Genomic DNA, 27,922 nt, shown 5'->3' with positions numbered 1-27,922 from the left:
ACTAGCTACTAAGAACAAGTCATGCAGAAGTCCTGCTGATAATGGAAAATATGGCACAGGAAATAACACCGTCAGAAGCAGCTTCTTCAAATACCTAGGACACTCTATATATACAGCAGCCATGCAAATTAGCATGGCACGCTGGCCCAGGGTCTGAAAGAAATCCGGCTGCAGGCAGGAATTTAAATGAAGTTTAAAAATATAGCCTTGAAACGTGATATACGTTTCCAGTTACTGATGTTCACTGACATCAGCTGCATCATTATAATTTATATTGGAAAATGGGGGAAGGTGAACCTTTTTGTAAACTGACCAAATTTTTTTTTCTGTGGATGAATAGTTTCAAAAAGAAATAGCTTCAAATTGAGGGATGCTCACCTGGAATTAAAAAAAAATGAATGATGCAAAACTACAAATGTGTCTGTGATAGGATGCCCTCTGGTTTGCAAACAGGCCCTATTTTTTTTTTCTTTTTCCCCAACACAGGAGCGGCACGGCTTAGTGGAAAGAGTATGGGCCTGGGTTCTCATCCCAACTCTGCCACTTGTCTGCTGTGTAACCTCGGGCAAATCACTTTCACTTCTCTGTGCCTCAGCTACCTCTTCCTTTAAATGTGGGTTAAGACTTTGTGTGAGCCCTAAGTGAGACAGGGATGGTGCCCAACCCATTCATCTTGTAGCTACCCCAGTGCTTGGTACAGTGTCTGGAACAAAGTAAACACTTAGCAAATACTATGATTGAAAAAAAAACAAACAGTGCTTTCACAAGTTCATTTTGGGCCAGTATGTAATAGCAAAATTACAACACTAGCACCGGTGTCTAAAGAGGAAATGGCATGAGTGTATTTAAACTAGAGACTGGGTTGACTTTTCTTACTTGAAAAGCATCTGTTTGAAAACAAAATTAAAAAACAAACGAAAAAAACCCCAAACAACAAACTTGATGCTGTTGTTGCCCGAGTAAACTGCCAATTACATTTTAAAATTACAAGTCACATTCCATCTTGTTTTTTTTCCCCAAATTAAAAAAATGTGACACATTTTTAAAGACAGCGAGGGGCACAGCAAAGAACTTAAAAACAAAAACACCCAGTCCCTCTAACTGCTGCACATGGGCAGCAGAACCAACATTTCTTTTTGCGAATTGTTCCATTTTGAATCTGGAAGATTTTCAATGCAAAAATGGATAAAGGCAAAAATACAGTCCCTTGCATGTTCTAAGCCGGTTTTTCAATCGCCCTCTTACCTGCAAGCTCCACACTCGAATGTCCCATTTCCACCATGACACTTGGAGCTCTCAGGGATGCCCTCACTCTGGCATTCACACTCACAGATGAACTGAAGATTTATTTCTACTTCTTCAGTGAAACCCAGAGGCTTAATTTTGATAGTTTCATTTTGCCCCTTTTTAGGACATTTGTTTGCAGTTATGCTAATTTCAAACTGAACCTGGAGAGCAAATTAAGAAAAAGGACAAATTATAATACCAGAAATTGAAATGGTTTTAATCTAAAACAATGGGTCCAAAAGTAGTCTTTCAGCAGTTAGATTTGTAAGCATAAATGCTCTTAATTATAAAAACAGTAGCAGTTATGCTAATTTCAAACTGAACCTGGAGAGCAAATTAAGAAAAAGGACAAATTATAATACCAGAAATTGAAATGGCTTTAATCTAAAACAATGGGTCCAAAAGTAGTCTTTCAGAAGTTAGATTTGTAAGCATAAATGCTCTTAATTATAAAAACAGTAGCAGTTATGCTAATTTCAAACTGAACCTGGAGAGCAAATTAAAAGGACAAATTATAATACCAGAAATTGAAATGGTTTTAATCTAAAACAATGGGTCCAAAAGTAGTCTTTCAGCAGTTAGATTTGTGAGCATAAATGCTCTTAATTATAAAAATAGTATTTATATTCAGTGCAGTAGCCTGAACATAGTGCAGTGAATTATATCATATATATTAGGTATTACAACGAAATAATACATACCTCATCTCCAATTGAAATGTTGGAACATTTTCTCCCATTTTCTCCTGTACCATTTACTCCATTTTTGCAGTAAGATTTGTAATTTATCGTTACCCCTTCAGGCAATTTACTGTTTTCCAAAATGACTTCTGAAGACAGGGACTAAAATTTAAAGTAATTAAATTTTGCATAAAATATTAAATCCTAGTTTGAAAGAAATGGATCCGAGTTATTAAATTAAACGGGCTTCTGTGGAAGATTTTCCAAGCCACTGATTAACTGACTCGATCAATCAATCAGTGGAATTTGAGCACTTAACTATGTGCACAGCACTGTTTGATTGAATATTTGGAAATACCCAGAACAGGCAAATATAACTGAATTAGATTTTTTTACACAAGGTAACACAAAAAAATAAACACCGCCTCTGACCAACAATGACATCTGCTTTAAGGACTGGCAATAGAGAAGATTTGTTGCAATGTTCTGTGACTCTGACAATCAAGCATCACCATTAGTAAATATTTGCCGAGTACACTTTTCTGAACTAGACTAGGGAACAAAGTCCTAGAAAGGAGAATATACTCCTCCCTCCTACCATAGTACAACCTCCTGCCCACTCCACCACTCTGCCTGCCAAGGGCACAACAGGCTCAAGTAGACAAAAAGCATCGTGAATCTTTTGGGTTTCTAGACTGTGAGCCCATTGCTGGGTAGGGACCGTCTCTCTACGTTGCCAACTTGTACTTCCCAAGCGCTTAGTACAGTGCTCTGCACACAGTAAGCGCTTAATAAATACAATGAATCAATGAATATGACCATCAAATGCCCAGTAGATTTGGGTAAAATGCAGCAGGTGTCTTATTCCTTGAGGCCAGCAACAGGGCTAAGTTGGCAGGATATAAAAGAAGCTTCTCCCTTTCCCATTTCTTCCTTTACCGGAGCCAACTGATTGACCCATGCCCTAACCAAGGAGAAGGATATCTTGGGGGAGAATTGGAGAACTGGGAGGTGGGTATAAGCTTTAATTTCCAACACCTGATCTGTCGTGAGGGGAACAATGAAAAATATCTGAAACAGTTCTTTGCAATCTTTTGAACAACACTTGCAATTTTACTTTTGCTCTGTGCAGTATTATCATCATCAATCGTATTTATTGAGCGCTTACTGTGTGCTGAGCACTGTACTAAGCGCTTGGGAAGTACAAGTTGGCAACATACAGAGACAGTCCCTACCCAACAGTGGGCTCACAGTCTAAAAGGGGGAGACAGAGAACAAAACCAAACATACTAACAAAATAAAATAAATAGAATAGATATGTACAAGTAAAATAGAGTAACAAATATGTACAAACATATATACATATATACAGGTGCAGTGGGGAAGGGAAGGAGGTAAGAGTGCAGTATTAGGGCTAGTCCAACTCTAGCTTTTTCCATAATGGCCTCCAGCCATTCAGATAAGCGCACATAGACAAAGACAGGAAGCAGCGTATTACTAAAGGGATCAAAGTTAAAATCAACTCCATTTAAAATGTACTTACATTGTATGCATCGATGATCAACTGAATCACATTGCTGGAATTTGCTGACAGGGTTCCTACTGCTGACTTTGGGATCAAATTTTTCAATTCCTTTAAATATTTAAGGACGGAAATTAAAACCAGAAAAAATTGAAAGAATACATCACACTAAACATTTTTAAATGAATATTCCAATGCATGTGAAACAAATGAATGAAAACTGGCCAACCAATTGGGGGTCCATCTAAAAGAGACAGCTGGGATGCTACAAAAAGTGATTTCAAAACACCTCAATCCCCCCCAGAATGGTTGATGGAATTTTCACACATTGAGGTTAAAATGATTTTCATTTTTCACTTTTGAAGATTAAATAACATTTAGAAATTGGTTGGTTTGGGGGCAGAGCGAGCGTACTTTATTTTTACCTTGTAAACAGCCTGAAACTCTTCTGTAACTGCAAAAATTGTCTGAATATTATTTTCACTGAGTTTCTGCACAAGATGAGCAATTGAGGGATAGTCCTGTGAAAATAAATAGTGAAAAGCAGCAAATAAGTGATTTATGCCACAGGCCATAAAGAAGGTTTTCAGTCAAGCTGCAGAAAATCATAAGGGCATATTGGAAATTGATTAAATATGATAAATGATCTTGCAACTTGAAAAACCTTTAGGAATTAAGGTCTATCAGTTGTCACTGAAACAGGTAAATTCATGGTTTTCTTTTCCTTCAGAATTAGGACTTCACCTAGGTGTTGGCACCACAATAAAGTATGTTTCAAATAAACCTGAAAAAGTATTTTAGATACAACACCCATTATTGACTAAATAATCTTATTCCCAAATGGAAGGCCTAAGAATTTTTGTAAGACTTGGCTAAGAATTACAACAGGAAAATTACAAAAAGGAAAACAGAACGATACACTTACCTAGGCCATTCTATGAAGTGACCCATTTTCGAGTCCTAGGTGGGATTATCACTCAGCACCATGAGATCAGTAAAGTGGTTCTGTCCCTTTCCCCCTGCAGTTTTTCTCCTGGGCTGCTGGGCTGAAGCGGCTGCTCACCCTCATCCTACATGCCTCCTGGGCCAGGCCTGGGCCACACCAGTCCCAAGTGGTCATCCTGGAGTCTCCCAAGAATTCCTATTAAATTCAGGGCGTCCCAATAATAATAATAGCATTTATTAAGCGCTTACTATGTGCAAAGCACTGTTCTAAGCGCTGGGGAGGTTACAAGGTGATCAGGTTGTCCCTCGGGGGGCTCACAGTCTTCATCCCCATTTGACAGATGAGGGAACTGAGGCACAGAGAAGTGAAGTGACTTGCCCAAAGTCATACAGCTGATAATTGGCAGAGCTGGGATTTGAACCCATGATCTCTGACTCCAAAGCCCGTGCTCTTTCCACTGCACCACGCTGCTTCTCTTATATTTCAAATAAACCTGAAATGAAACTGGACTGGTCCTAACCCCCTGCAGCAAAGTTTCTGGGGTAACTTTTAGTGATATTAAGTTTACCATTCTATTTCTTTTTTTAAACCTGCTGTAATTCTAAGTCACCTCGGAAATCTTCGGCTGACACTGGTTCTCTTGAGCTGGCTTTGCCGAGCCCCACCGCCTGCCAGAGATTGCGCTGGGGCTACTCAGCCCCCTGGCTAAGGCTGCTAAGATGTTTCACTGGTCCAGAGTTCACCGGACAGCCAATTTAGAGCCTTCTGGAGGCCCCTGAGATCTGTACAGTGTTGAACAGTAGAAAGTGTGTACTCTGGGAGCTCTAAGCCGCTGTGGCGACTTAACAGAACACAGCCACACTGCAGGGCTCTTCGGTTCCACTGAGAAAACACTAAACTTTATTGTGACATGTAGGTACCCGTCTTGGAGAAACACAGAAAGTATTGGTCTGAAAGATGAGGTGGAACCAAAACACTACGAAGATCATATTCTATGTCTCACCTGTAACCTAAATATGTATCAGATCTTTACCCTCTTGATTCAGGCTCCTGGTTTCTGAAACAAAGATACTAAAACCCTGCCTTGGGTGTTCCGCCGCAAATGAAAATGGGTGCGAGACAGGAAGACAAACATTTTTCCGGACGTTTCAAAGGAGTTAGCTTTCAAGTCCAGTACGGAACAGGTGATGGTAGAGTGTGCCCTCCTACCAGACAGTGCGGGAGCCACATACCAACCCTGCAGGAGGGTGAGGAAGGTGAGGAATTCTGAGAATATTGAGTGAAGAAGTTTTCACAAGGAATGGGTGGCTAAGGGGAGTGAGATTCTTGAAGGCTGCCTCTCTCCTCCACCCTACTAGTGTTCAAATGGAATTTTTACTACTGATATTTTCATTACTGAATTTTCACTTGCATTCACTGATTTTTGCATTGTGTTTCTTTGTTCTATGTGTCTGACCACCTCATTTAAACTGCAAGTGCCTGGTGAACCAGGACTGTCTCAACGAATTTCTTGAAATTAGTCTGCAAATTTAAAAGGCAATTAACAACAGCCCATGTTCCTTTTATAGATGTGTAAAGACAGGAATCAAAAATATGCTGAGATCTCAGGACATGAAATATGAAAAAGGAACTTGAATAGATAGTGAAAATAGGTGAAAGGTACGAGTAAAGGACTCAGAGTCAGGGCCTGAGGAGCTGATATATGGTGAATGCTGCTAAGAACGATCCAAAAAATAAAGGATAAGAAAAAAAAGTTTTAATTAACAATGTAACAGACAAGGAAAAATGAAAGGTGGTGAATAGGGAAAGCAGCAGAAGAGGTGGACTGGCATCTCTACTTACATAGTAATGGCTCATGGTGTACACATTATTTTCCAGGTGACACCGTCCATCATTTGGTAAAACAATTCCACCAAGTTTACCGTCTCCAGCAAAGTGAAACCCAGCATCCGTGGAAAAAACCAATAGCCGTGTAACATTTCTCCAGCCAATTAGTGACTTGGAAATAAAAAAGTGATCTTTAATCTTAAAATACCAGATATCTTTTATAATAGCAGTTTACTGAACAGTCTCAGAAAATACACAAAGGCAACTAAATAATAATAATAATAATAGTGGCATTTATTAAGCGCTTACTATGTGCAAAGCACTGTTCTAAGTGCTGGGGAGGTTACAAGGTGATCAGGTTGTCCCTCGGGGGGCTCACAGTCTTAATCCCCATTTTCCAGATGAGGGAACTGAGGCCCAGAGAAGTTAAGTGACTTGCCCAAAGTCACACAGCTGACAATTAAGTGAACTTAGTTTAAAAAGGTTTCCTATCTGAATAGGTAGGTGAATTTTGAAGTTCACCATCGTACTCTCTTGGATAGGACTTGATCCCTATCGTGAAAACCTGGGAAAAACAAACATTTCCTGGGTTAGGGTTCCAATCTCTCCACACATATCAGGGAAGAGCAGTACTGGGAAGGAGAGCCCTAAGACTAGTAACATAATCAAGCAAGGGGATTATTGGCTGGGTTTCTCCAATCAAAACTCCAGGCCAAGTTGACAGGCCAGTAGGCCTTGAATAAATAAGACATTTTTAGGCTGAACAAAGGATGGCATTATGAGAGCCCATTATATACAAAAACACTTTCAATGTGAGGGGCCTTGAAGCACTCTATAGACATCATGGTCTGGAAAAGAGAAATGGGAACTGAATATTCACTTGTTTCAGCTGAAAAGGGGTCAGATTTCTTGTCTGAAATAAAACACAAAGAATAACCAGCCACAGCAAATGAGTACTTACTCCGCAAACTGCAACCTGCATGATGGCATCAAATCCACCTTCGGGAGAATCCAGATTTCCAGAGATATGTTGTTTACCTACAAGCTCATTAAACACTTCTCCCTTGTCTGTAAGATTGAGCACGTTTTTGTAGCTGAATGGACTAGTGCAATTCTGATCACCAGTGCAAGGGTTCCTGAGTTTAGCTGGAGTCGTACTGATATACGGCATCACGGTTTTCTCCACAAAGGAACCAAAACCTAAAGAAAAACATTATCTTTTCTGTCAGTTTAAAACAAATTTAGCAGCTAGAATATGCTCAGCTAACTTACTGCCCTATTCAATCTATTTGCCCCTTTGAAAATCTTCCTTTTTATCCTATTGTTTTCCCAGACAAAGTCAAAGAATGGGCTTATATGACTACACGTTGGGCAAAATATGAATTGCATGGTCCACTTCTCACAGGCTCAAAAATCTAACACCACATACATACATTTGACCCTAAAACATACCTAGAATCCATTTCACCCCAACACTTTCTTTTCTTAGCAGTCTTATTCCAGTCCCCTGGACACCTTCATCTAAAATCCATCCTTCTGCTTCTCAGAAATCCCATTCTGAACCTCTTTACATCTCCCAGTTTATGCACATATCCAACTAACACCATCTTCATTCCCAATCCCTACTTGCTTTTTGAAACAGATTGGAAAAGACCGCGAAGTATGCTCATGACTCTGGCAATAGCTACCTTAAGATATATTTCTTAATGAGAGATCAGTGGCAACTTTAAAACTTTTGCTTCCTCCATATAATCCTTCACAGAAACATAAACCTTTGTCCCTAGCCCGCCTCAAACTCCAGTTGCATTTTGTATCATTTTGAGGCAGAGCTACACAACCAAGTGCCTAAAGGGGTACAGAGGGGCTTGTAGTCCTAGGGCACACAAGGGCCACATGCACACCCACTCGGGTGTGATTAGACTCTCTGGGGGACGGGACGGGGAGAGTCTCTTTATATTCCTGGAAAAAATGAGATTCATCCTCGTCTGACTCAAAAAAGACTGAGTAAGATCAATCAAGCCAACCCCAAACATAAATCTGTCTCTTACCAATTCGGAAATCTGAAGTGATTCTCTTCATTTCATACATCAGATCTGTCCCAAGGCTTTTCACGTTCTCTAAATCATCTTTCATGGAGTATGAAAGGTCCATAAGGTAGTAAAGATCAATAGGATAGTCTTCAGCTCGCTTGAATTTTAATGCAAATGTCTGTGGTTCCCCTAAATTCAAAATAGGAGATTAAATGAATTTGCTTAAAATTAATCCAAGTGAACAAACAAGAAAAATGTCATAAGAATACCACATCTAACATCCTACTATAAGCTTGATGTGGGCAGGGACCATTATCTGTTACAAGTGCTTAGTACAGTACTCTACACACATTAAGTGCTCAATAAATACGACTGACTGACTGACTACTGCATGCTTTTTGGAGGGCATGGACTGTGTCTTTTGTTTCCACTGAACTCTGCACCCGGCAGGTGCTCAATAAATATCATTTCTTTTAATGGATTGAAATGCTAAAATTTCTAATAAAAACGGAAAAGGCATACAGTAAGTAGACACAATTCCTGCTCTTAAGGAGTTCACAACCAAGTGGAGGAGACACCGAAGTGCCTAGGTGTCAACAGTGAAGGAGGGAAAACAGGATGGGGCTATGAGAGATTAGTCAGGGAAGGCCTCCTGTAGGAGATGGAACTTTAGTAGGGCTTTGAGGGGAGAACAGTGGTCTTTTGGATGAGAAGGGAGAGGGAATTCCAGGAAAGAGGAATTGCACTACCTAACTGCACTGACGTAGACAGAAAATGAAATTAGCTTCTGGATTCACTCCCAGTACTTCACATCAACCCATCAGTCACCTCAACCACTTACGTATTTATTTATTTTAACTCTGCCACAGCACTTACATAAATATATACTATCAATCGTAGAGACAAATCATTTATTCTGATTATCATATTTGTGAATAATATTATGTCTGCTTCCCCATTAGAGTGTACGCTCCTTGTTGGTATGGCACATCTGCTTCTGTATACCTTCCTAAGCACTTAATACATCACACCCAGTAGACGCCCAATAAATAACTTTTACTTCTGCTACTACTTCTACTCTAAAATGACTCTAGTAGCCTTGCACACTACACAGTAATTAATGATAGACTTCATTCAGAAAATGTATTCCTGTTGAAGCAGCATTTGGCCTGCACAAGACTCACACTGCAGAACTGGAACAGTAAAGTAGATCCTTTTGGAGTTAGATTTTTCCATACCTGATCGCAGTTTTAATACTAACTGCTGGGGCTGGATTTGGGTAATATCTTCTGGTTGGAGCTTCTCTGCGGTTCCTTTGCTGCGGTTTGTTACATTTTTATTTTTCCGTATGTTTTTGGAACCTCTGGGATTTTCTATATCCTCTGGAAGACAGCCCTTACTTTTCAATGCTGCCAAATCATCACACCGGGCAGAGGTAGGCATTCCTTCTTGTAAAAATGTCTAAGACATGCGAAAATATAGACACATATGAAAATATCGCACTCAAACCTACTGAAAATTCATAAAGTAGGATAGTTCTTGGTACTAAAAAAAAAAATGGAACTCCAGGTGTCTGGCAATGGATTTTTCTGGTACAAATCCCTGGCTTTTGGCTAAGTCTCCCTTCCTCCCCACCCCTCATAAATGCACTAACATTTTACCATCACAGTCAAGTCTGGGGTAGGGGGAGAAGGGAAATTCTAGCTCTCTTGTACTGTGGAAAAGCACACTGACGTCTTCTCACTGTGGGAGAATGAGCACTGGTTGTTAACCAGAGGAGCAGCTTGGCCAAGTGGAAAGAACATGGGACTGGGAATCAGAGGATTTGGCTTGTAATCCCGGCTCTGTCCCTTGCCTGTTGTATGATCTTGGGCAAAACACTTAACTTTCCCTGGACCTCAGTGTCTTCAACTGTAAAATGGGAATTCAGTAACTGTTCTCCTTCCTTCTTAGACTGTAAGCCCTACGTGGGATAAAGACTGTGACTGCCCTGATTAACTTGTAGATCTACCCCAGCACTTAGAACAGTAGTAAGTGCTTAACAGAAACCGTAATAGCCACCCATCATTTTTAACCAGGAAAGTCTGACACGAGTGAGTTGAGTGTTGTGTTCTGATGGACACGGAGGATGTGAACTACTGTAGAGTTTGGTAGTTAGGGAAGAGGGGAGGTCTTTCCCAGGATATTTTGTGAGAGAAAATTCAAAGACAGAGAAGGGAAAAGGAAACAGAGGGGATTAAAAAAAAAAATGGTATTTGTTAAGTGCCAGTCACTGGTTGGACACAGTCCCTGCCTCACACAGGACTCACAGTCTTAATCCCCATGATACCGATGTGGTAACTGAGGCACAGAAGTTAAGTGACTAGCCCAAGGTCAAAAAGCAGACATACAGTAGAGCTGAGATTAGAACCCAGGTCCCGGCTCTTTCCACTACACCATGCGGCTTAGAACATACTGGAAGGGCACTGTGTTTAGGGTCTCTGAAAATCTTCAAGACAGAAGAACATAAAAGAAACACTTACTGAGTTGGTGCACCATCCACAGTTCGGCCCTGCCTGTATGCACTCCCCACATGATTTTGCATTTGCTTTTAGACACTCATTTCCACCTATCAGAGACAAAAGATCATTTCAATGCAGAATTATGCCATAGGCAATAAAAAGCAGATCCAGGTGAAAGCAATAATAATGAACAACTTAAATGACTGGCTCTAAACTAAGTGCATGGAAGTTTACTAAATGCTACATAAATCACTTTGGTCAAGTAAAGAATTTAAAAGCGATTTTACCTGTTTGGCCAAATACTCTGCAGACTGGGCAGCTGGCCAACACGATCCAGGAAATAAGCTGTAAATTCATCTGAAAAGAAAATTGTACATATTTAGCTAAATTACGGCACTAAACCCAGAGCAAAAACTTAGCCCCACCATCCTCCACAAGTAATAGCTGTGTGTCTTTTAGGTTGTCTTTCCTAAGTCAGTTCAGAAGAAGAAGGGAAAGGAAGGCTCTCAGAACTCTACTAGAAAAAAAACACAAAGGAATACTTCAATGCTTTAACAACAGAATGACTCGGAAGAAAATCCGGAACTGGAATTCTTCAGACCTGGCAAAATGGAGCCCCTCAAGAGCCCGGAAGAAATCAGAGGGTGAGATGAAACGTTCATTGAGCTCTCAATTCCTAATCAAGAAAAACCTAGCCGGTAGAAACACAAATACTGAAAAGATCCAGCTATTCTAAAAATGTTTTTCACTTGAGTGTTTTTAAATGAAAACTAAACAACAGCTGGGCATTACGGTAAGTGGTTTGCTGCTGTTTATCACTCACATGCCAGAACAGAGCCTGGAAGTTGAAGAGCGGGTGGGAGTTGGAGGCTGGAAGAAAGGGTGAGGCAAAGGCAGTTTCCCTTCTCCTCTGTTTCCCACCCCTCCCACTACAAGGCAGAGCCCCAGGGAAGGCATTTTGACACCCAAGGGCCCTACTTGCTCTAACTGCAGGGTTCAAACCTCAGGGTGAAGGTGCAATTCTGCTACAGGCCCAAGGCTAAATCCCTAATCACCAGATCAGTACGCATGTTTAAAAAAAAAACAAAAATCCCTCAAGTTGCCATCTTTTCTTAGCATCGGCAATCTTTCCGTGTCTTCTGTTTCATCATCATCATCAATCGTATTTATTGAGCGCTTACTGTGTGCAGAGCACTGTACTGAGCGCTTGGGAAGTACAAATTGGCAACATATAGAGACAGTCCCTACCCAACAGTGGGCTCACAGTCTAAAAGGGGAGACAAAACCAAACATACTAACAAAATAAAATAAATAGAATAGATATGTACAAGTAAAATAGAGTAATAAATATGTACAAACATGCATTCTGTTCATCATCATCATCATCATCATCAATGATGATGATGGCCTCCTACTTCATTAACAAAATTAAATCCATCAGGTCCGACCTCCCCAAAGTCTCTTCCCCCCTTTCTCCAACCCCCCGGCTCTCAACACTCTCTGCTACTCTCCCATCCTTCCCAGCGGTATCCTCAGAGGAACTCTCCTCCCTCCTCTCAAGTGCTACTCCGGCCACCTGTGCTTCTGACCCCATTCCCTCTCATCTTATGAAATCTCTCGCTCCATCCCTTCTCCCCTCCTTAACTTCCATCTTCAACCGCTCACTCTCCACTGGTTCCTTCCCCTCTGCCTTCAAACATGCCCATGTCTCTCCCATCCTAAAAAAACCCTCTCTTGACCCCACCTCACCTTCTAGTTATCGTCCCATATCCCTCCTACCATTCCTTTCCAAACTCCTTGAACGAGTTGTCTACACGCGCTGCCTAGAATTCCTCAACAACAACTCTCTCCTCGACCCCCTCCAGTCTGGCTTCCGTCCCCTTCATTCCACGGAAACTGCGCTCTCAAAGGTCACCAATGACCTCCTGCTTGCCAAATCCAACGGCTCATATTCTGTCCTAATCCTCCTCGACCTCTCAGCTGCCTTTGACACTGTGGACCACCCCCTTCTCCTCAACACGCTATCTGACCTTGGCTTCACAGACTCCATCCTCTCCTGGTTCTCCTCTTATCTCTCCGGTCGTTCTTTCTCAGTCTCTTTTGCAGGCTCCTCCTCCCCCTCCCATCCTCTTACTGTGGGGGTTCCCCAAGGTTCAGTGCTTGGTCCCCTTCTGTTCTCGATCTACACTCACTCCCTTGGTGACCTCATTCGCTCCCACGGCTTCAACTATCATCTCTACGCTGATGACACCCAGATCTACATCTCTGCCCCTGCTCTCTCCCCCTCCCTCCAGGCTCGCATCTCCTCCTGCCTTCAGGACATCTCTATCTGGATGTCCGCCCGCCACCTAAAGCTCAACATGTCGAAGACTTAGCTCCTTGTCTTCCCTCCCAAACCTTGTCCTCTCCCTGACTTTCCCATCTCTGTTGACGGCAATACCATCCTTCCCGTCTCACAAGCCTGCAACCTTGGTGTCATCCTTGACTCCGCTCTCTCATTCACCCCTCACATTCAAGCCGTCACCAAAACCTGCCGGTCTCAGCTCCGCAACATTGCCAAGATCCGCCCTTTCCTCTCCATCCAAACTGCTACCCTGCTCATTCAAGCTCTCATCCTATCCCGTCTGGACTACTGCACCAGCCTTCTCTCTGATCTCCCATCCTCGTGTCTCTCTCCACTTCAATCCATACTTCATGCTGCTGCCCGGATTATCTTTGTCCAGAAACGCTCTGGGCATGTTACTCCCCTCCTCAAAAATCTCCAGTGGCTACCAATCAATCTGCGCATCAGGCAGAAACTCCTCACCCTGAGCTTCAAGGCTGTCCATCACCTCGCCCCCTCCTACCTCACCTCCCTTCTCTCCTTCTACTGCCCAGCCCGCAACCTCCGCTCCTCCACCGCTAATCTCCTCACTGTACCTCGTTCTCGCCTGTCCCGCCATCGACCCCCGGCCCACGTCATCCCCCGGGCCTGGAATGCCCTCCCTCTGCCCCTCCGCCAAGCTAGCTCTCTTCCTCCCTTCAAGGCCCTGCTGAGAGCTCACCTCCTCCAGGAGGCCTTCCCAGACTGAGCCCCTTCCTTCCTCTCTCCCTCGTCCCCCTCTCCATCCCCCCATCTTACCTCCTTCCCTTCCCCACAGCACCTGTATATATGTATATATGGTTGTACATATTTATTACTCTATTTATTTATTTATTTATTTATTTATTTTACTTGTACATTTCTATCCTATTTATTTTATTTTGTTGGTATGTTTGGTTCTGTTCTCTGTCTCCCCCTTTTAGACTGTGAGCCCACTGTTGGGGTAGGGACTGTCTCTATGTGTTGCCAATTTGTATTTCCCAAGCGCTTAGTCCAGTGCTCTGCACATAGTAAGCGCTCAATAAATACGATTGATCAATCAATCAATCGTATTTATTGAGCGCTTACTATGTGCAGAGCACTGGACTAAGCGCTTGGGAAGTACAAATTGGCAACATATAGAGACAGTCCCTACCCAACAGTGGGCTCACAGTCTAAAAGGGGGAGACAAAACCAAACATACTAACAAAATAAAATAAATAGAATAGATATGTACGAGTAAAATAAATACATAAATAGAGTAATAAATATGTACACACATGCATTCTGTTCATGCATTCTGTTGCCAGGTTTCTCTCCCCATTTTTATTCTCTTAAGATTGTGATCCTCTTGAGGACCAGGGATTGTGTGTAACTCCTACCTGTGCAGTCTTTTCTAAACATCTACTAGTGTTCTGCCCTGTACGCAATCAATCAATCAATCGTATTTATTGAGCGCTTATTGTGTGCAGAGCACTGTACTAAGCGCTTGGGAAGTACAAGCTGGACCGAGACGCCCCCAACACGGTTGGACTCCAGCGGGGGTAGGACCCGCCCCAGATCAGCCCGGTTCGCTCACCAACACACAAACCACTTGATGCGCCAGAGACTAAGTCCACAAAAAAAACATGTTAATAATATCACTCTCATGGCAAGAATATACAAACAAAAGAGATGGGAAGAAATACCTGATTTATCAAGAAAACTTAAGCAGACAAAACTGAGAAATAAATGACAAGCAAATCAGTAGGGCAATGCTGGTCAATAACATCTTGAGATGTTTACTGAGATAGGTGATTTGAAGAATTCCTTACATCTTTTCAAGGGGAATTAGAACAGAGCGAAGGAGTAGACGAAAAAGGAATGAATGTAAAGGAGAATCATCACAAGAAACTGACAACTAAGCCAATAAATCTTCCTTATTCATTTAATATTAATAAACACTCAAATGTGGGTAAATAAATAATAATAATAATGATGGTATTGTTAAGTGCTTACTACGTGCCAAGCACTGCACCAAGTGCTGGAGATACAAGGTAATCAGGTTGTCCCACGTGGGGCTCACAGTCTTAATCCCCATTTTCCAGATGAGGTAACTGAGGCACAGAAGTTAAGTGACTTTCCCAAGGTCACACAGCAGACAAGTGGCTGAGCTGGGATTAGAACCCACGACCTCTGACTCCCAAGCCCGTTCTCTTTCCACTAAGCCACGCTGCTTCTAAAGGACTATACCTGAACAATAACATCTATTGGCTCCCTTCTAATTAGAAATTTATAATAATTTAATCTCAGAGAAATAATAAAAACTTATCACATTACTAATTAACTTGTTCCAGATAAAACAGTAACAAATGGTATTAGGAGTAACGCTTCGGAAAAGCCTTATTTAACTCTCTCAAAACAGCTTCATTATCATAAAATGTATGTTTGATCCCATTTTTCCAGTCTATAAACTGGTAAAATGATAAGATTTGGAGTTACTGGAATAATCAAATCCATCATACTTATCTTGAGTTGGCTTTTCACAAGAAGAAAAACGACTTCAGATTATTCAATATACTTGTATACTCTTAGAAACTTGGAAGCACTTTGAAAAGAAATCTTCACAAAATACGCTCAAGACACCATGTGGCTATTTGAGTGAAACAGTCCCCCAAAGGCAGAACCGGGACATCTATGCCCTTGGAAAAAGCAAGCTGGGGCCGCAGAATTCCTGGGGCCCAGCCTGATCTGAACGGGAGCCCGCCCTCTTCCTCCCTTCAAGGCCCTACTGAGAGCTCACCTCCTCCAGGAGGCCTTCCCAGGCTGAGCCCCTTCCTTCCTCTCCCCCTCGTCCCCCTCTCCATCCCCCTCATCTTACCTCCTTCCCTTCCCCACAGCACCTGTATATATGTATGTACATATTTATTACTCTATTTTACTTGTACATATCTATTCTATTTATTTTGTTAGTATGTTTGGTTTTATTCTCTGTCTCCCCCTTCTAGACTGTGAGCCTACTGTTGGGTAGGGACTGTCTCAATATGTTGCCAACTTGTACTTCCCAAGCGCTTAGTACAGTGCTCTGCACACAGTAAGCGCTCAATACGATTGATTGATTGATTGTGGTGCACATACATCGGGCGCCCGTAATTGCTAGCCAAGCCTTGACGTCTTCTGTGAATGTCCAGCACAGTAGTGCCATGGGGGCTGTGCCTGCCAGTTGAAGGAGACTCCAAACAAGGGCCCCCACACTGGTGCCTCACTTATTTTACAGTACACCCAGTTCCGTGACATGGGAGGGCTCTGGTTTTCCATTCTGCTACATTCAAAGAGCTGGGAAAGGTAAGGTTGCAGTAGTAAGAAATGAAACACCGATGGCCTTTTAAGGACTTCCTAATGTTGGCTGTATAATAAATCCACCCAGACTATATAAATAGGCCAACAAAGATGAGACATTAGTGCTGTTAGCTGTGACTGAAATGGCCGGGAACAGAAACGCTTCTGAGGAAACACATCACCGGGATGAGTGTAGTTCTGGGCAGTTACCACACAAAGGGAACAGAACTAAATGTTTGTTCCATATATGGACAGCCTGGGCAGCTGCAGTATAGCCTCCTTTTCCCTAGTCGTTCCTTTAATTCCATAAACACAGCCTTCTACAATGCTGTTCAATTCCAATTTACCTAATATCAGAGGCTTGCTACACACTGCCTAGTCTTTAGCAAGCCAGTGAGGCACTGCTCTCACAATTATACTTTTTAAATGAAAATAACACAGTGGGCTTCCTACCACCAAAACAATTTCTATTTATCTCACGGAAATTTTGATGGCTGAGCCAACCCAGATTGCCCATAACATTTAGGCACTGCAAAACTCCATTTCTGTCACCTCCATTTACAGAACTGAAATACACATAAACTGGCTATTTGCTTAGTGTTCAGAAGAAAAATCAATATACAATGAGTATTTGAGTTCCTACTGCGGGAGGACATAATAGACGCAAAAGGCAGTCTCTGGCTTCAAGGCTTTTACAGTCTAAGAGAAGTTAATTCAAACCTGACTTGAATCTCCCTGCCACACTTTTCCACTAGTGAGCTAAGCTATTTTTATTGAGTAGCCCTGACACTAAATTGAATGTAAAAAATAAAGTAAGGAATCTTATCTAGAGATTTCCTGACACACAGCCCTTAAATATTATAGCTCAATTGTTTGGAACTGTCCCGGAACTGGTTTTAGGGATGGTGACAGGAGCAATCATCAATTTGGGCTAACATTGAAACTCATTCTGCTGAATTTTAGGAACAAGTTGGCCTAAGGGGCAGCAGCCCTAAAACCAAATCTGATGGGATATTACGATATAATTACCTGGGGCTGAGTTACCACATTTGAATACCCCTGGCTAGCGGGAGAAAGACCAAAAGAATGATCATATTTGCTGATCAAATCATCCCAATCATTATTGATTTAGTGATCGAGTCAGGGGTGGAGAGATGTGGTACAGATGTCATCCCAACCCCTTTAGTGATGACCTAGTGAGGAGCAGGGGGAATACACAAAGAAGAGCCCAAGAAGGCACAATTCGTCGCTCTCATCCCACTCTCCGATTTACTGGCCAACAGTAATATCAGAGAGGGAGTTCACAGTTGATGAGTTACAGTATGGCCAGGTCATACAAGAGTCATTTTATCAGAAATGTGGGAGTGGGTGAGGTCAGAAACGCTTTTCCTCTCTGCTGCTTTGCTTTTTTTGCCCTGGAGTATTGATTTGTCAAGGAGTATCTTAAGAGTGGGAACTGCCACGTGGACGGCCCTAATGGTGTATATACCCACTCTAGTGCCACCAGGGAACTGTAGGTGAAAACCTCTGACCTATGGGACCAATCAATCAATCAATCGTATTTATTGAGTGCTTACTGTGTGCAGAGCAATCAATCAATCAATCAAATGTATTGAGTGCTTCCTGTGTGCAGAGCACTGTACTAAGCGCTTGGGAAGTACAAATTGGCAACATATAAAGACGGTCCCTACTCAACAGTGGGCTCACAGTCTAGAAGTGGGAGACAGACAACAAAAAAAAATAACAAAATAAAATAAATAGAATAAATATGTACAAGTAAAATAGAGTAATCAATCAATCAATCATATTTATTGAGCGCTTACTGACCACCCACACAGCTGCCCTGTTTACTAGACTGTAGACTATGGATTGTAGACTGTTTACCTGTAGACTGTAAGTTCATTGTGGGCAGGGAATGCATCTGTTCATTGTTATACTGTACTTTCCCAAGCAGTTAGTACGGCACTCTGCACACAGTAAGCACTCAATAAATATCACAGACTGATTGATAGTAAGCGCTTAACGAATACCATAAAAAAGCTTGCAGTCCAGAAGGGGAGACAGGCATTAAAATATATTACAGAGTTGTAAGGATACGTACATAAGTGCTGTAGGGCTAAGGAGTGAATAGCAGGTCCAAATGCACAGGCAACGAAGAAGGGAGGGCAAATGGGAGAAATGAGGGCCTAGTCAGGGAAGGCCTCCTAGAAGATGTGTGATTTTAGGGTGGCTTTGCAGGTGGGAAGAATGGATGAGGAGTAGGGAGTTGCAGGCCAGAGGAAGGATCTGACAAGGGATCGGCGGCGAGACGGATTAAATCTCAGACTGTGAGCCCCTCGAGAGCCACGGACCATGTCTAATTCCCACCTGGGTATTCTCTCCCAGGGCTTAGTACAGTGCTCTGCACACGGTAAGGACTTAACAATTAGTATTACTATCGAGGTAAAGTGAGTGGGCTGGTGATAAAGGAGCGGAGGGTTTAGGCTGGATTGCAGTAGGAGATCAGAGAGGAAAGGCAAGAGCGTAAGAGCTGATCAAGAGCCTTAAATCCGAGGGTGAGCAGTTCCTGCGTTTGATGTGGAGGGGCAAACACTGGAGGTTCTTGAGGACGGAATTTCTGTTAGATACGTGAACTGGGTAATAAAGTACAGACTATAAATACAAGGAAAAGTTGGGGCCCCACACCTGTCTACAAAAATGTCAGTGCCCACTTATTTAAACCTGTCGTGAAATGTAAATGTTTATTTTATATTAGTGATAGGAAAGAAGACTCCAAATTCCAGAGTAGATGATTATTTATATTTTTCTTCTACATCAATAACCCCCTCCTCCCAATTACAGAACTGATTGTTCTTTAACATGAGGACTTATGATTGTCCAAAGCTACATTAGTAAAGAGAGGACAATCAGGTAGACATGCTTCTTGCCCTCAAGGAGCTTACAGTCTAGAGGGGAATATATATGACACGTAAGACAACATATAATAATGTATGTAATATAGAGTACTAAGGCCTGGGGCTGCAACTCTAGCCAATCTTATAACTTTGCACCTAACCTAGCGTTTAGCCCAGTGCATGGCAGATAGTAAGCAGTTAACACATACCCAATTAATAATGATAATAATAAGAATAATAATATGATCGGGAGTTCAGACTCGTCATTTGGTGGAGTAGATATCAGGTTCCTTTTAACACAGCTAACTTCTCCCTCTAATAACCACGATATAGCACTAAAAATAGCTTATGCAACATTTGACATTACAGATGATCTCAATAACTTCCCTAAATTTAGAACTCCAATGAATCCACCTGGGTGCTTTCATATTTATTATCTTATTTAGTTTTCAGCATTCTTGTGTTGGAGGAGAGAAACATGGACAGCTATTTACTCTTCTATACAGGAAAGTAAGCTGAGGCTATATGTTAAGCGATTTTCCCCAAATTACCAAATGAATCGGTGGCAGATTCAGGAGAGATATCAATCAATCACATTTATTAAACGCTTACCGTGTGCAGAGCAGTCTACTAATCGCTTAGGAAAGTACACTACAACAGCAAACAGGGACATTCCCTGCCCACAATGAGCTCACAGTCTACGGTAGGGGAGTCAGACATTGATACAAACAAATAAAATTACAGATCAGCACATTAAGTGTTTTGGGGTTGGGAGGGCGGAAGAGCAAAGGGATAAATAAAACTACAGATCTGTAAATAAGTGGTTTGCGGCTGGGAGGTGCGGAAGAGCAAAGGGAGCAAATCAGGGTGACGAAGAAGCGAGTGGGAGATGAGAAAAAGTGGGCCTTAGTTGGCGAGTACAATATAATAGTTTAGTACGCACGTTCCTGGCCCACAAAGAGCTTATAGTCTAGATGATATCTGGTTGACTACTCTATTAGTCAGAAGTTTGCATTTAACACTGGGGTTTCACCCCCATTTCCTTATTCTATTCCTTCAAGTCAGAGCTAGATTTTAGTATGCCTCTAAGATATCCAAAGTGATGAAAATTCCTCTCTTCAAGGATATGACTCACAACCAGTCACAGGCTATCACCCCCAGTTAATGTACACACAGCTTTGAAGGAACATATGCTCACCCAGACAGGGGTATCTGATTTAGCATGAAATTTAAACAATTTATGTACACACGCTTCCTCCCCTTGCTTTGAATGGCTGATTTTTCATTAACTTGCAAAACCATAGAAGAGCTGGGGCAGAACGAAGTGTTTCCAAATTGTGAGTCAAATTTATTCCCTTTTTTTGGCTGTTACCCTAAAATGATCTTCTTTAGCACAGATGGAAAATACACTCAGGATATGAAATACACCCAACATCAGTATTAATCACCATCTCCTTGATTTTAATTATCATTTCTTTTCACTTCTCAGTCTGCAAATCCTTCTGGATTTCCCTTCTAGTATAGCATTTCTTTATGCTGATCCCACAACTGACAATGCATCAGAAAATGAAAATTTGATGCAATTCAGAGCACTTGCCCAAGGTCTTCTTTATAATCAACCAATCATTTATTGAACACTTTACTATGTGCAGGGCACTATACTACACACATAGGAGAGTTCAACATAACACAATTTGGTAGACTTGTTCCCCCTACTAGTCCACAGATACAAAGGAGTCAAGTATTACAAAAGGAAAATTATATGGGTATGCTCATTTCTGCCACAAGATATTTTCAATAAAAGTTTAGAATAGAACTCAACAGCAGAATTAGGGAACACTTCTGGTTACGCATGTCTGTAGGAATACGGAACACTATAGCTTTAGGAAAAAACAGTTGAGCATGTGTGATTAGTATTGGCCAGAGGGTATTATGATATGATATTTCTTAATATGAGGTTCTGCCGGAACGCAGCCCCCATGTTACAGAAGACCTGACTGCATCTATTTATACCTCTCCTTCTCCCTGTGTGTGTGTGTGTGTGTGTGTGTGTGTGTGTGTGTACATATGTATATATGTATATACATATACATATGCATAAATGTATACAGAGAAGCAGCATGGCTCAGTGGAAAAGAGCCCGGGCTTTGGAGTCAGAGGTCATGGGTTCAAATCCCGGCTCCGCCAATTGCCAGCTGTGTGACTTTGGGCAAGTCACTTAACTTCTCTGTGCCTCAGTTACCTCATCCGTAAAAGGGGGATGAAGACTGTGAGCCCCCCGTGGGACAACCTGATCTTCTTGTATCCTCCCCAATCAATCAATCAATCGTATTTATTGAGCGCTTACTGTGTGCAAAGCACTGTACTAAGCGCTTGGGAAGTACAAGTTGGCAACATATAGAGACAGTCCCTACCCAACAGTGGGCTCACAGACTAAAAGGGGGAGACAGAGAACAAAACCAAACATACTAACAAAATAAAATAAATAGAATAGATATGTACAAGTAAAATAAATAAATAAATAGAGTAATAAATATGTACAAACATATATACATATACACAGGTGCTGTGGGGAAGGGAAGGAGGTAAGATGGGGGGGATGGAGAGGGGGATGAGGGGGAGAGGAAGGAAGGGGCTCAGTCTGGGAAGGCCTCCTGGAGGAGGTGAGCTCTCAGGAGGGCCTTGAAGGGAGGAAATAATAATGGCATTTGTAAAGCGCTTACTGTGTGCAGAGCACTGTTCCCCAGTGCTTAGAACAGTGCTTTGCACATAGTAAGCGCTTAATAAATGCCATTATTATTATTATATGAACATAGCCTGCAAGTTTAAGTAGACAATACTCACCTTCGGTATTAGTTTTGTTTTTTATCAATCAATGACATTTATTAAGCACTTACTATGTACAGATCACTGTACTAAGGGTTTGGAAGAGTACAATAGTGTTAAGTAGAAACAATCCCTGCCTTTCAAGAATTACAATACCTCCCACAATTTCATTTAGAGAACTGCTTATCGGAAAAACTAAAAAAAAGAATAGAAAGAAAAAAGAAAACCCACAAGACATTACATACTGTAGAAAATAACTTTCGAATAATAATAATAATAATAATGGCATTTGAGAAGCACCGTAGCTCAGTGGAAAGAGCATGGGCTTTGGAGTCAGAGGTCATGGGTTCAAATCCCGGCTCTGCCAATTGTCAGCTGTGTGACTTTGGGCAAGTCACTTAACTTCTCTGTGCCTCAGTTACCTCATCTGTAAAATGGGGATTAAGACTGTGAGCCCCCTGTGGGACAACCTGATTGCCTTGTAACCTCCCCAGTGCTTAGAACAGTGCTTTGCACACAGTAAGCACTTAATAAATGACATTATTATTATTATTTGTTAAGCTCTTACTAGGTGCAAAGCACTGTTCTAAGCGCGGGAGAGGATACAAGGTGATCAGGTTGTCCCATGTGGGGCTCACAGTCTCCATCCTCATTTTACAGATGAGGGAACTGAGGCACAGATTAGTGAAGTGACTTGCCCAAAGTCACACAGCTGACAACTGGTGGAGCTGGGATTTGAACCCATGACCTCTGACTCCCAAGCCCACGCTCTTTGCACTGAGCCACACTGCTTCTCTAAGCAAACACATGTTCCCAACTAGGGATCATAACTTGCCAAAAAATGGATTTAGCTTAGGGCTAGATCATCAATTGTATTTATTGAGCGCTTACTATGTGCAGAGCACTGTACTAAGCGCTTGATATAAGGAAGAACACCCAGAGGAAACTTATGAAACACCTAGAGGTCTTTAAAATAGAATAGTTGACCATTACATCGCAATGCTTTAGATGTAGTCAGGCCTGAAAGTAGGTGAATAGACAAGGTAATTTCTTGAGGTCCTAGCCCTATAAGTTCAAGAACCTAACTTAAATCACCCTGAATGTACTTTAGTCCAAACACTAGAACACTAAACTAAACTAAGAACACTTATAGAGGGCATCTGATGGGTATTTACTCCTGATGATGGAATAAAGAAGACTACGGGTTAAAATACGCTATATGGGAGATAAGAAAAATACTTTAATAAGTCAACATAATTCAATAAAAATCGGCTTAGTTCTCCAGCTGAACAAAAAACCCAAAACATTCCTTAGATGTTCTGAGCCTCTGTTACCATTGCTCTTTACTAATTACCCAGGGTTACCTCATGTAAACTCTGACTATCATTCCAAAACAGTGTGGTGCTGACTGTACCTCGTATCAAAACTTTCATGTCACGAAAGCTCCTTCTAAGGAAAATGTGACACAGGTTTTGCTTTCCATGGCTAAAGGGAACAGGAAGAGCTCTAGGGAGTAAGAGAAAAGCTGCAGAACCATGCCCAAGCAAGATGCTTCCTCTAAGTTTCGGTGATTAAGACCACTGTACCGGTGGCCCAAAATTAAGAGGCTGGTAACAGAGTTCCAGATCTCAAGGAAGATGATTTTTGTTCTGAATAGAACATTTTGATTAGGAGTACTGTTAATGGACTTTTGTCTGATCATTTTTCTGGTTTCCGGCCAGAATTAATGTCATGGAGACCCAAAACAATTCATGTTTTCCTAGTAGGAATATCCAGTCTTTACGAAGTCTGTCTCCTCCTTCTAGACTGTGAGCCCGTTGTTGGGTAAGGACCATCTCTAAATGTTGACAACTTGTACTTCCCAAGCGCTTAGTACAGTGCTCTGCACACAGTAAGCGCTCAATAAATCCAACAATGAATGAATGAGTGAACCCATGGCCTTCTGACTCAGATGATGCGGGTCCCAGCTATCGTAGTCTTTCCCTTGAGCTAGTTTTTGTTTTTTTTTCTGCTGCTATCTCCCCTATTTCAGCTGTTGCATTTTCCTCATGGAGTTCCTCCCCATGTGGTATTGGCTTAATGGGCATATGAGAAAGAGGAAAGGGAGCTGGGGCAAGACTTAGCTTATTTTTCTACTCAAGCAGAAACCCCCTCTTTCTGCAGACTATTTCTTTTTTTAAAAAGCGTGATTTCTACAGTTCTGAGAGCAGAGAGCTTCTAGTTTGGTGACTTATCTCTTATGACAGTGAAAAGGTAGGTATGATTTGTTTGTTTTGTTGATGGTATTTGTTAAGTTCTATGTTCCAGGCACTGGGGAAGATACAAGTTAATCAGGTTGGATATAGTCCCTTGTCTCAAATAGGGCTCACAGTCTTAATTCCCAGTTTATAGATGAGGGAACAGAGGCATAGAGAAGTGAAGTGACTTGCCCAAGGTCACACAGCAAGCAATTAGCAGAGCCGACATTAGAACCCAGGTCCTTCTGACTCCCAAGCTCATGCTCTATCCACCAGGCCAAACTGCTTCTCTTTCAGAGCAAACTTTCAGAGTAAATCAGAACTGAAACAAAATTAGCCATCAGGAATTGTTTCTAGCCATGGACAGCTACAGACACTGTGGTGATCATGGAGTTTCTTCCAGTACGGCTGAGGTTAGGTTCATCAACAGTGCTCTGCACAGAGTGAAAGTTCAATAAATACGATTGACTGAATTACCTGGGAAGACAGTGGATGGGATAGAGGGTAAATGACAAACAGTCCAGACTTGGCTGGCTAGCAACGAAACAAGTGAAGAGGAAAGGTGGCTTGGAAATGTCGGGGAACTCTGTAAACCGCACATATGCCCACCAGTAATTGCAATGTGCTGAATTCATTTATTAAAAAGGAAAACGGGCACAACTGTTTTTTGTCATTCTGAGCAGCAGGGGATGCTGATGTGACATTTAGTTACATCTCCCTGCCCTTTCAAGGTGTACCCTGACTTCAAAGGAGTCCTTTCACGAGTGCTATTTTTAACCTGTTAATTGTAAGCATCCTAAAAACACCTTCAGTTCAGAAGGGAGTATGCAACTGGTTCTGCCAGTGTTGTTATTCCCCTGCCGGGAGGCACAGCATTTGAAATAAGGCATAGAAAGGTTTGGTTGACTACTGCCCTCTCCCCAGCGCTCAGCACAGTGCTCTGTGCTCCAAAATGCTGCTGTTTGGCCAAATGACATGCTCCCGGGTAGGCAACTGCTCTGGTTGGTAGATAACTACCAGTCATTTCATTAATTGTGCAACTCTTGCAGAATCTTCCGTATTACGGAGCCTAAGGGAAGTACATCGGCTATCCACCAGCCACACCTTCCAACCCTTCTCTATTGCCAGCAGCATCATTTGAGATTGCTTATTTCTCCAGGGCTTGCACTTTGGCTCAGGAAGTATGATTGTGCCTCTGGCCTTGCTCCAGGCCATTAGTCTGGATGAGGACTTTGCTGAGGCCAAATCCAGGGGCACCAACAAATGGGTAAGATTCACAGGTTTATGTATGGTAGTAGAGTACATCTGCACAGATCTTTTCCATAGATCTTGAATAACACAGCTACACCATCCCAAGTATATCACTGAGAAAGGTGAGGGGAAGGGGGAGTACAAACAACTGAAAGAAGGTAAGGATGCAGTGGACATCCTGGGTGCTGACTGACACAGAGAAGCCAAGACTTGAAGTGGATTTCAATCCACCACTAAATCCTGTTGGTTCCACCTTCACAAAAATCACTGAAATCCACCCTTTCCTTCCCATCCAAACTGCTACCATGTCAATACAATCACTTATCCTCTCCCACCAGCGTCCCTGCTGACCCCACAGCCTCCGGTATCTCCTCAATCCAGTCCATACTTCGGCCTGCTGACTGGATTATTCTTCTCCGAATAGGTTCAGGATATGTTTCCCCACTCCTCAAGAAACTCCACCCATCCACCTCCACATCAAACAAAAACTCTTCACCATTGGCTTTAATGCACTCAATCACTTTGTCCCCTCCTACCTCACCTTGCTACTCTCCTACAACCCAGCCCACACACGTTGCTCCTCTAATGTTAACCTTCTCACTGTACCGCAATCTCGTCTATCTCGCCTCCAACCCCTCGCCTGTAGCCTGGAATGCCCTCCCTCCTCAAATCCAACGGGCAATTCATCTCCCCACCTTCAAAGCCTTATTGAAGTCACAGCTTCTCCAAGAATCCTATCCTAAGCTCCCCTTTCCTCTTCTTCCACCCCCTTCCGCATCACCCTGACTTGCTCCCTTTCTTCAACCCCTTCCCAACCCCACAGCACTTATGTACATAGCTGCAATTTATTTATGCATTTACGTTAGTGTCCGTCTCCCCTTCTAGCCTGTGAGCTTGTTGTGGGCAGGAAATGTTTCTGTTTATTGTTATACCGTACTCTCCCAAGCACTTAGTACAGTACTGTACACACAGTAAGCGCTCAATAAATGTGACAATGAATAAATGATTTTGTATAAAGATATAAGGTGGGGCAGCCATTAGGAGTGTGTGGCGGCAACTGGCTGGGTGGTGGGCTGTGACTGAGGTATGGCTAAAGCATCTTGCTAAAAGGGCCATTCAAAAGGGCAGAGCTAAGAAAACATTTATATCAGTCAATCAGTGGAATTTATTAAGTTCTTAATAAGCACTGTTAAAAGTTTTTGGGAAAGTACAATACCATTTACTGCCCACAAGGAGCTTTCAGTCTGGAGGGGGAGACAGACATTACATTAAGTTGCAGATAGGGGAAAAGGCAGAGTGTTTAAGGATATGTACATAAATGCTGTGGGTCTGAGCGTTGGGTTATGCTAATCACCCATGAAATCTTCCCTACATTTCATGGGATTAGTAGGCTGTAAAACCCGGCCCAACTTCATTTGGCACACAGTGTCCTTTGTATTGCTCCTCTTCCCGAAGGCCAATTTTGCAGTGGGGAGGGGGGAAAAAGGTAGGTGATGACCTCCTCCCTCCCTCCTAAGATCTCAGCCTCTTCCCTGGACATTGCACTGATGCACTATTGTACCAGAATGTGTCTACCAACCCTGCACACAGTTAAGCTTTCAATAAATACGACTGATTATGCTACTCCCTACCTGAAATTTTAGTATTTCTCTCCCCTGCTGGACTGTAAGCTTCTTGTCGGCAGAGATCGTATTCACTAACAGTCTTTCCAGCATTTAGTACAGTGCTCTGCATTGAGCGCTCAATACTATTGACTGTTTACAAGATGAACAGTGAAGACCAACTGATGCCTGAAGGTAGTAGATTCAAAGGAACCACTTCTTCCCAAAGAGAGTGGTAAATGTATAGAACCATTTGCCACAAGAAGTTATGCCAGCTGAAAATATCAGTAAGTTCAAGAAGGTTTTAGATCAATTCATGTCCAAGGGTTTTACGACATGTACTAAAGGGAAACATAACGACACAGAAGGAAAATTTAAGGCTACTATACGGCACATCCTCAGGGCTGACTCACCATATAGACAAACTAGGTAATTACTCAGGATGCTATTCAGCAGGGACTACCTCTTTTCTCCTGCCAAATTCCACTCCTTGTCCCCTGGTTCCATAGTTGTTATAGTATTTGACTGAGAACCTACTTGGGTGCGTCTACTAAGCAAAAATACAAAAGAAGCATAAGACACATTCCCTACCCACAAGGAGTTGACAAAAATAATAATAACAATAATAATAACGATAGTTACGTGCTAAGTGCCAAGTACT

The 27,922-nt window shown here is 42.1% G+C and overlaps 2 protein-coding genes across 4 annotated transcripts in view; one reads left to right on the top strand and one right to left on the bottom strand.

Moving 5' to 3' along the window:
• The window catches only part of CCDC7 (coiled-coil domain containing 7), a 77,820-nt gene extending 71,379 nt beyond the window's left edge, over nt 1-6,441 (top strand). The window contains exon 34 of the transcript XR_005453670.1: nt 6,314-6,441. The gene's annotated coding sequence lies outside the window, so the exon portion shown is untranslated. The remainder of the gene's footprint in view (nt 1-6,313) is intronic.
• The window catches only part of ITGB1 (integrin subunit beta 1), a 141,345-nt gene that overhangs the window by 10,757 nt on the left and 102,666 nt on the right, over nt 1-27,922 (bottom strand). For all 3 annotated transcript variants that reach the window (XM_038755735.1, XM_038755736.1, XM_038755734.1), the window contains 10 exons: nt 11,081-11,150; nt 10,815-10,900; nt 9,531-9,753; nt 8,311-8,481; nt 7,224-7,462; nt 6,278-6,433; nt 3,915-4,010; nt 3,511-3,600; nt 1,989-2,129; nt 1,246-1,448 (listed from right to left, as the gene is read on the bottom strand). In XM_038755735.1, coding sequence (XP_038611663.1) covers nt 1,246-1,448; nt 1,989-2,129; nt 3,511-3,600; nt 3,915-4,010; nt 6,278-6,433; nt 7,224-7,462; nt 8,311-8,481; nt 9,531-9,753; nt 10,815-10,900; nt 11,081-11,150 — 1,475 coding nt within the window. The remainder of the gene's footprint in view (nt 1-1,245; nt 1,449-1,988; nt 2,130-3,510; nt 3,601-3,914; nt 4,011-6,277; nt 6,434-7,223; nt 7,463-8,310; nt 8,482-9,530; nt 9,754-10,814; nt 10,901-11,080; nt 11,151-27,922) is intronic.

This window comes from Tachyglossus aculeatus, chromosome 13, assembly GCF_015852505.1.
Source record: "Tachyglossus aculeatus isolate mTacAcu1 chromosome 13, mTacAcu1.pri, whole genome shotgun sequence".
NCBI classification, from domain to species: domain Eukaryota; kingdom Metazoa; phylum Chordata; class Mammalia; order Monotremata; family Tachyglossidae; genus Tachyglossus; species Tachyglossus aculeatus.
Note: the sequence above shows the minus strand (reverse complement) of the source record. Positions and strands in the feature narration are given on the sequence as shown.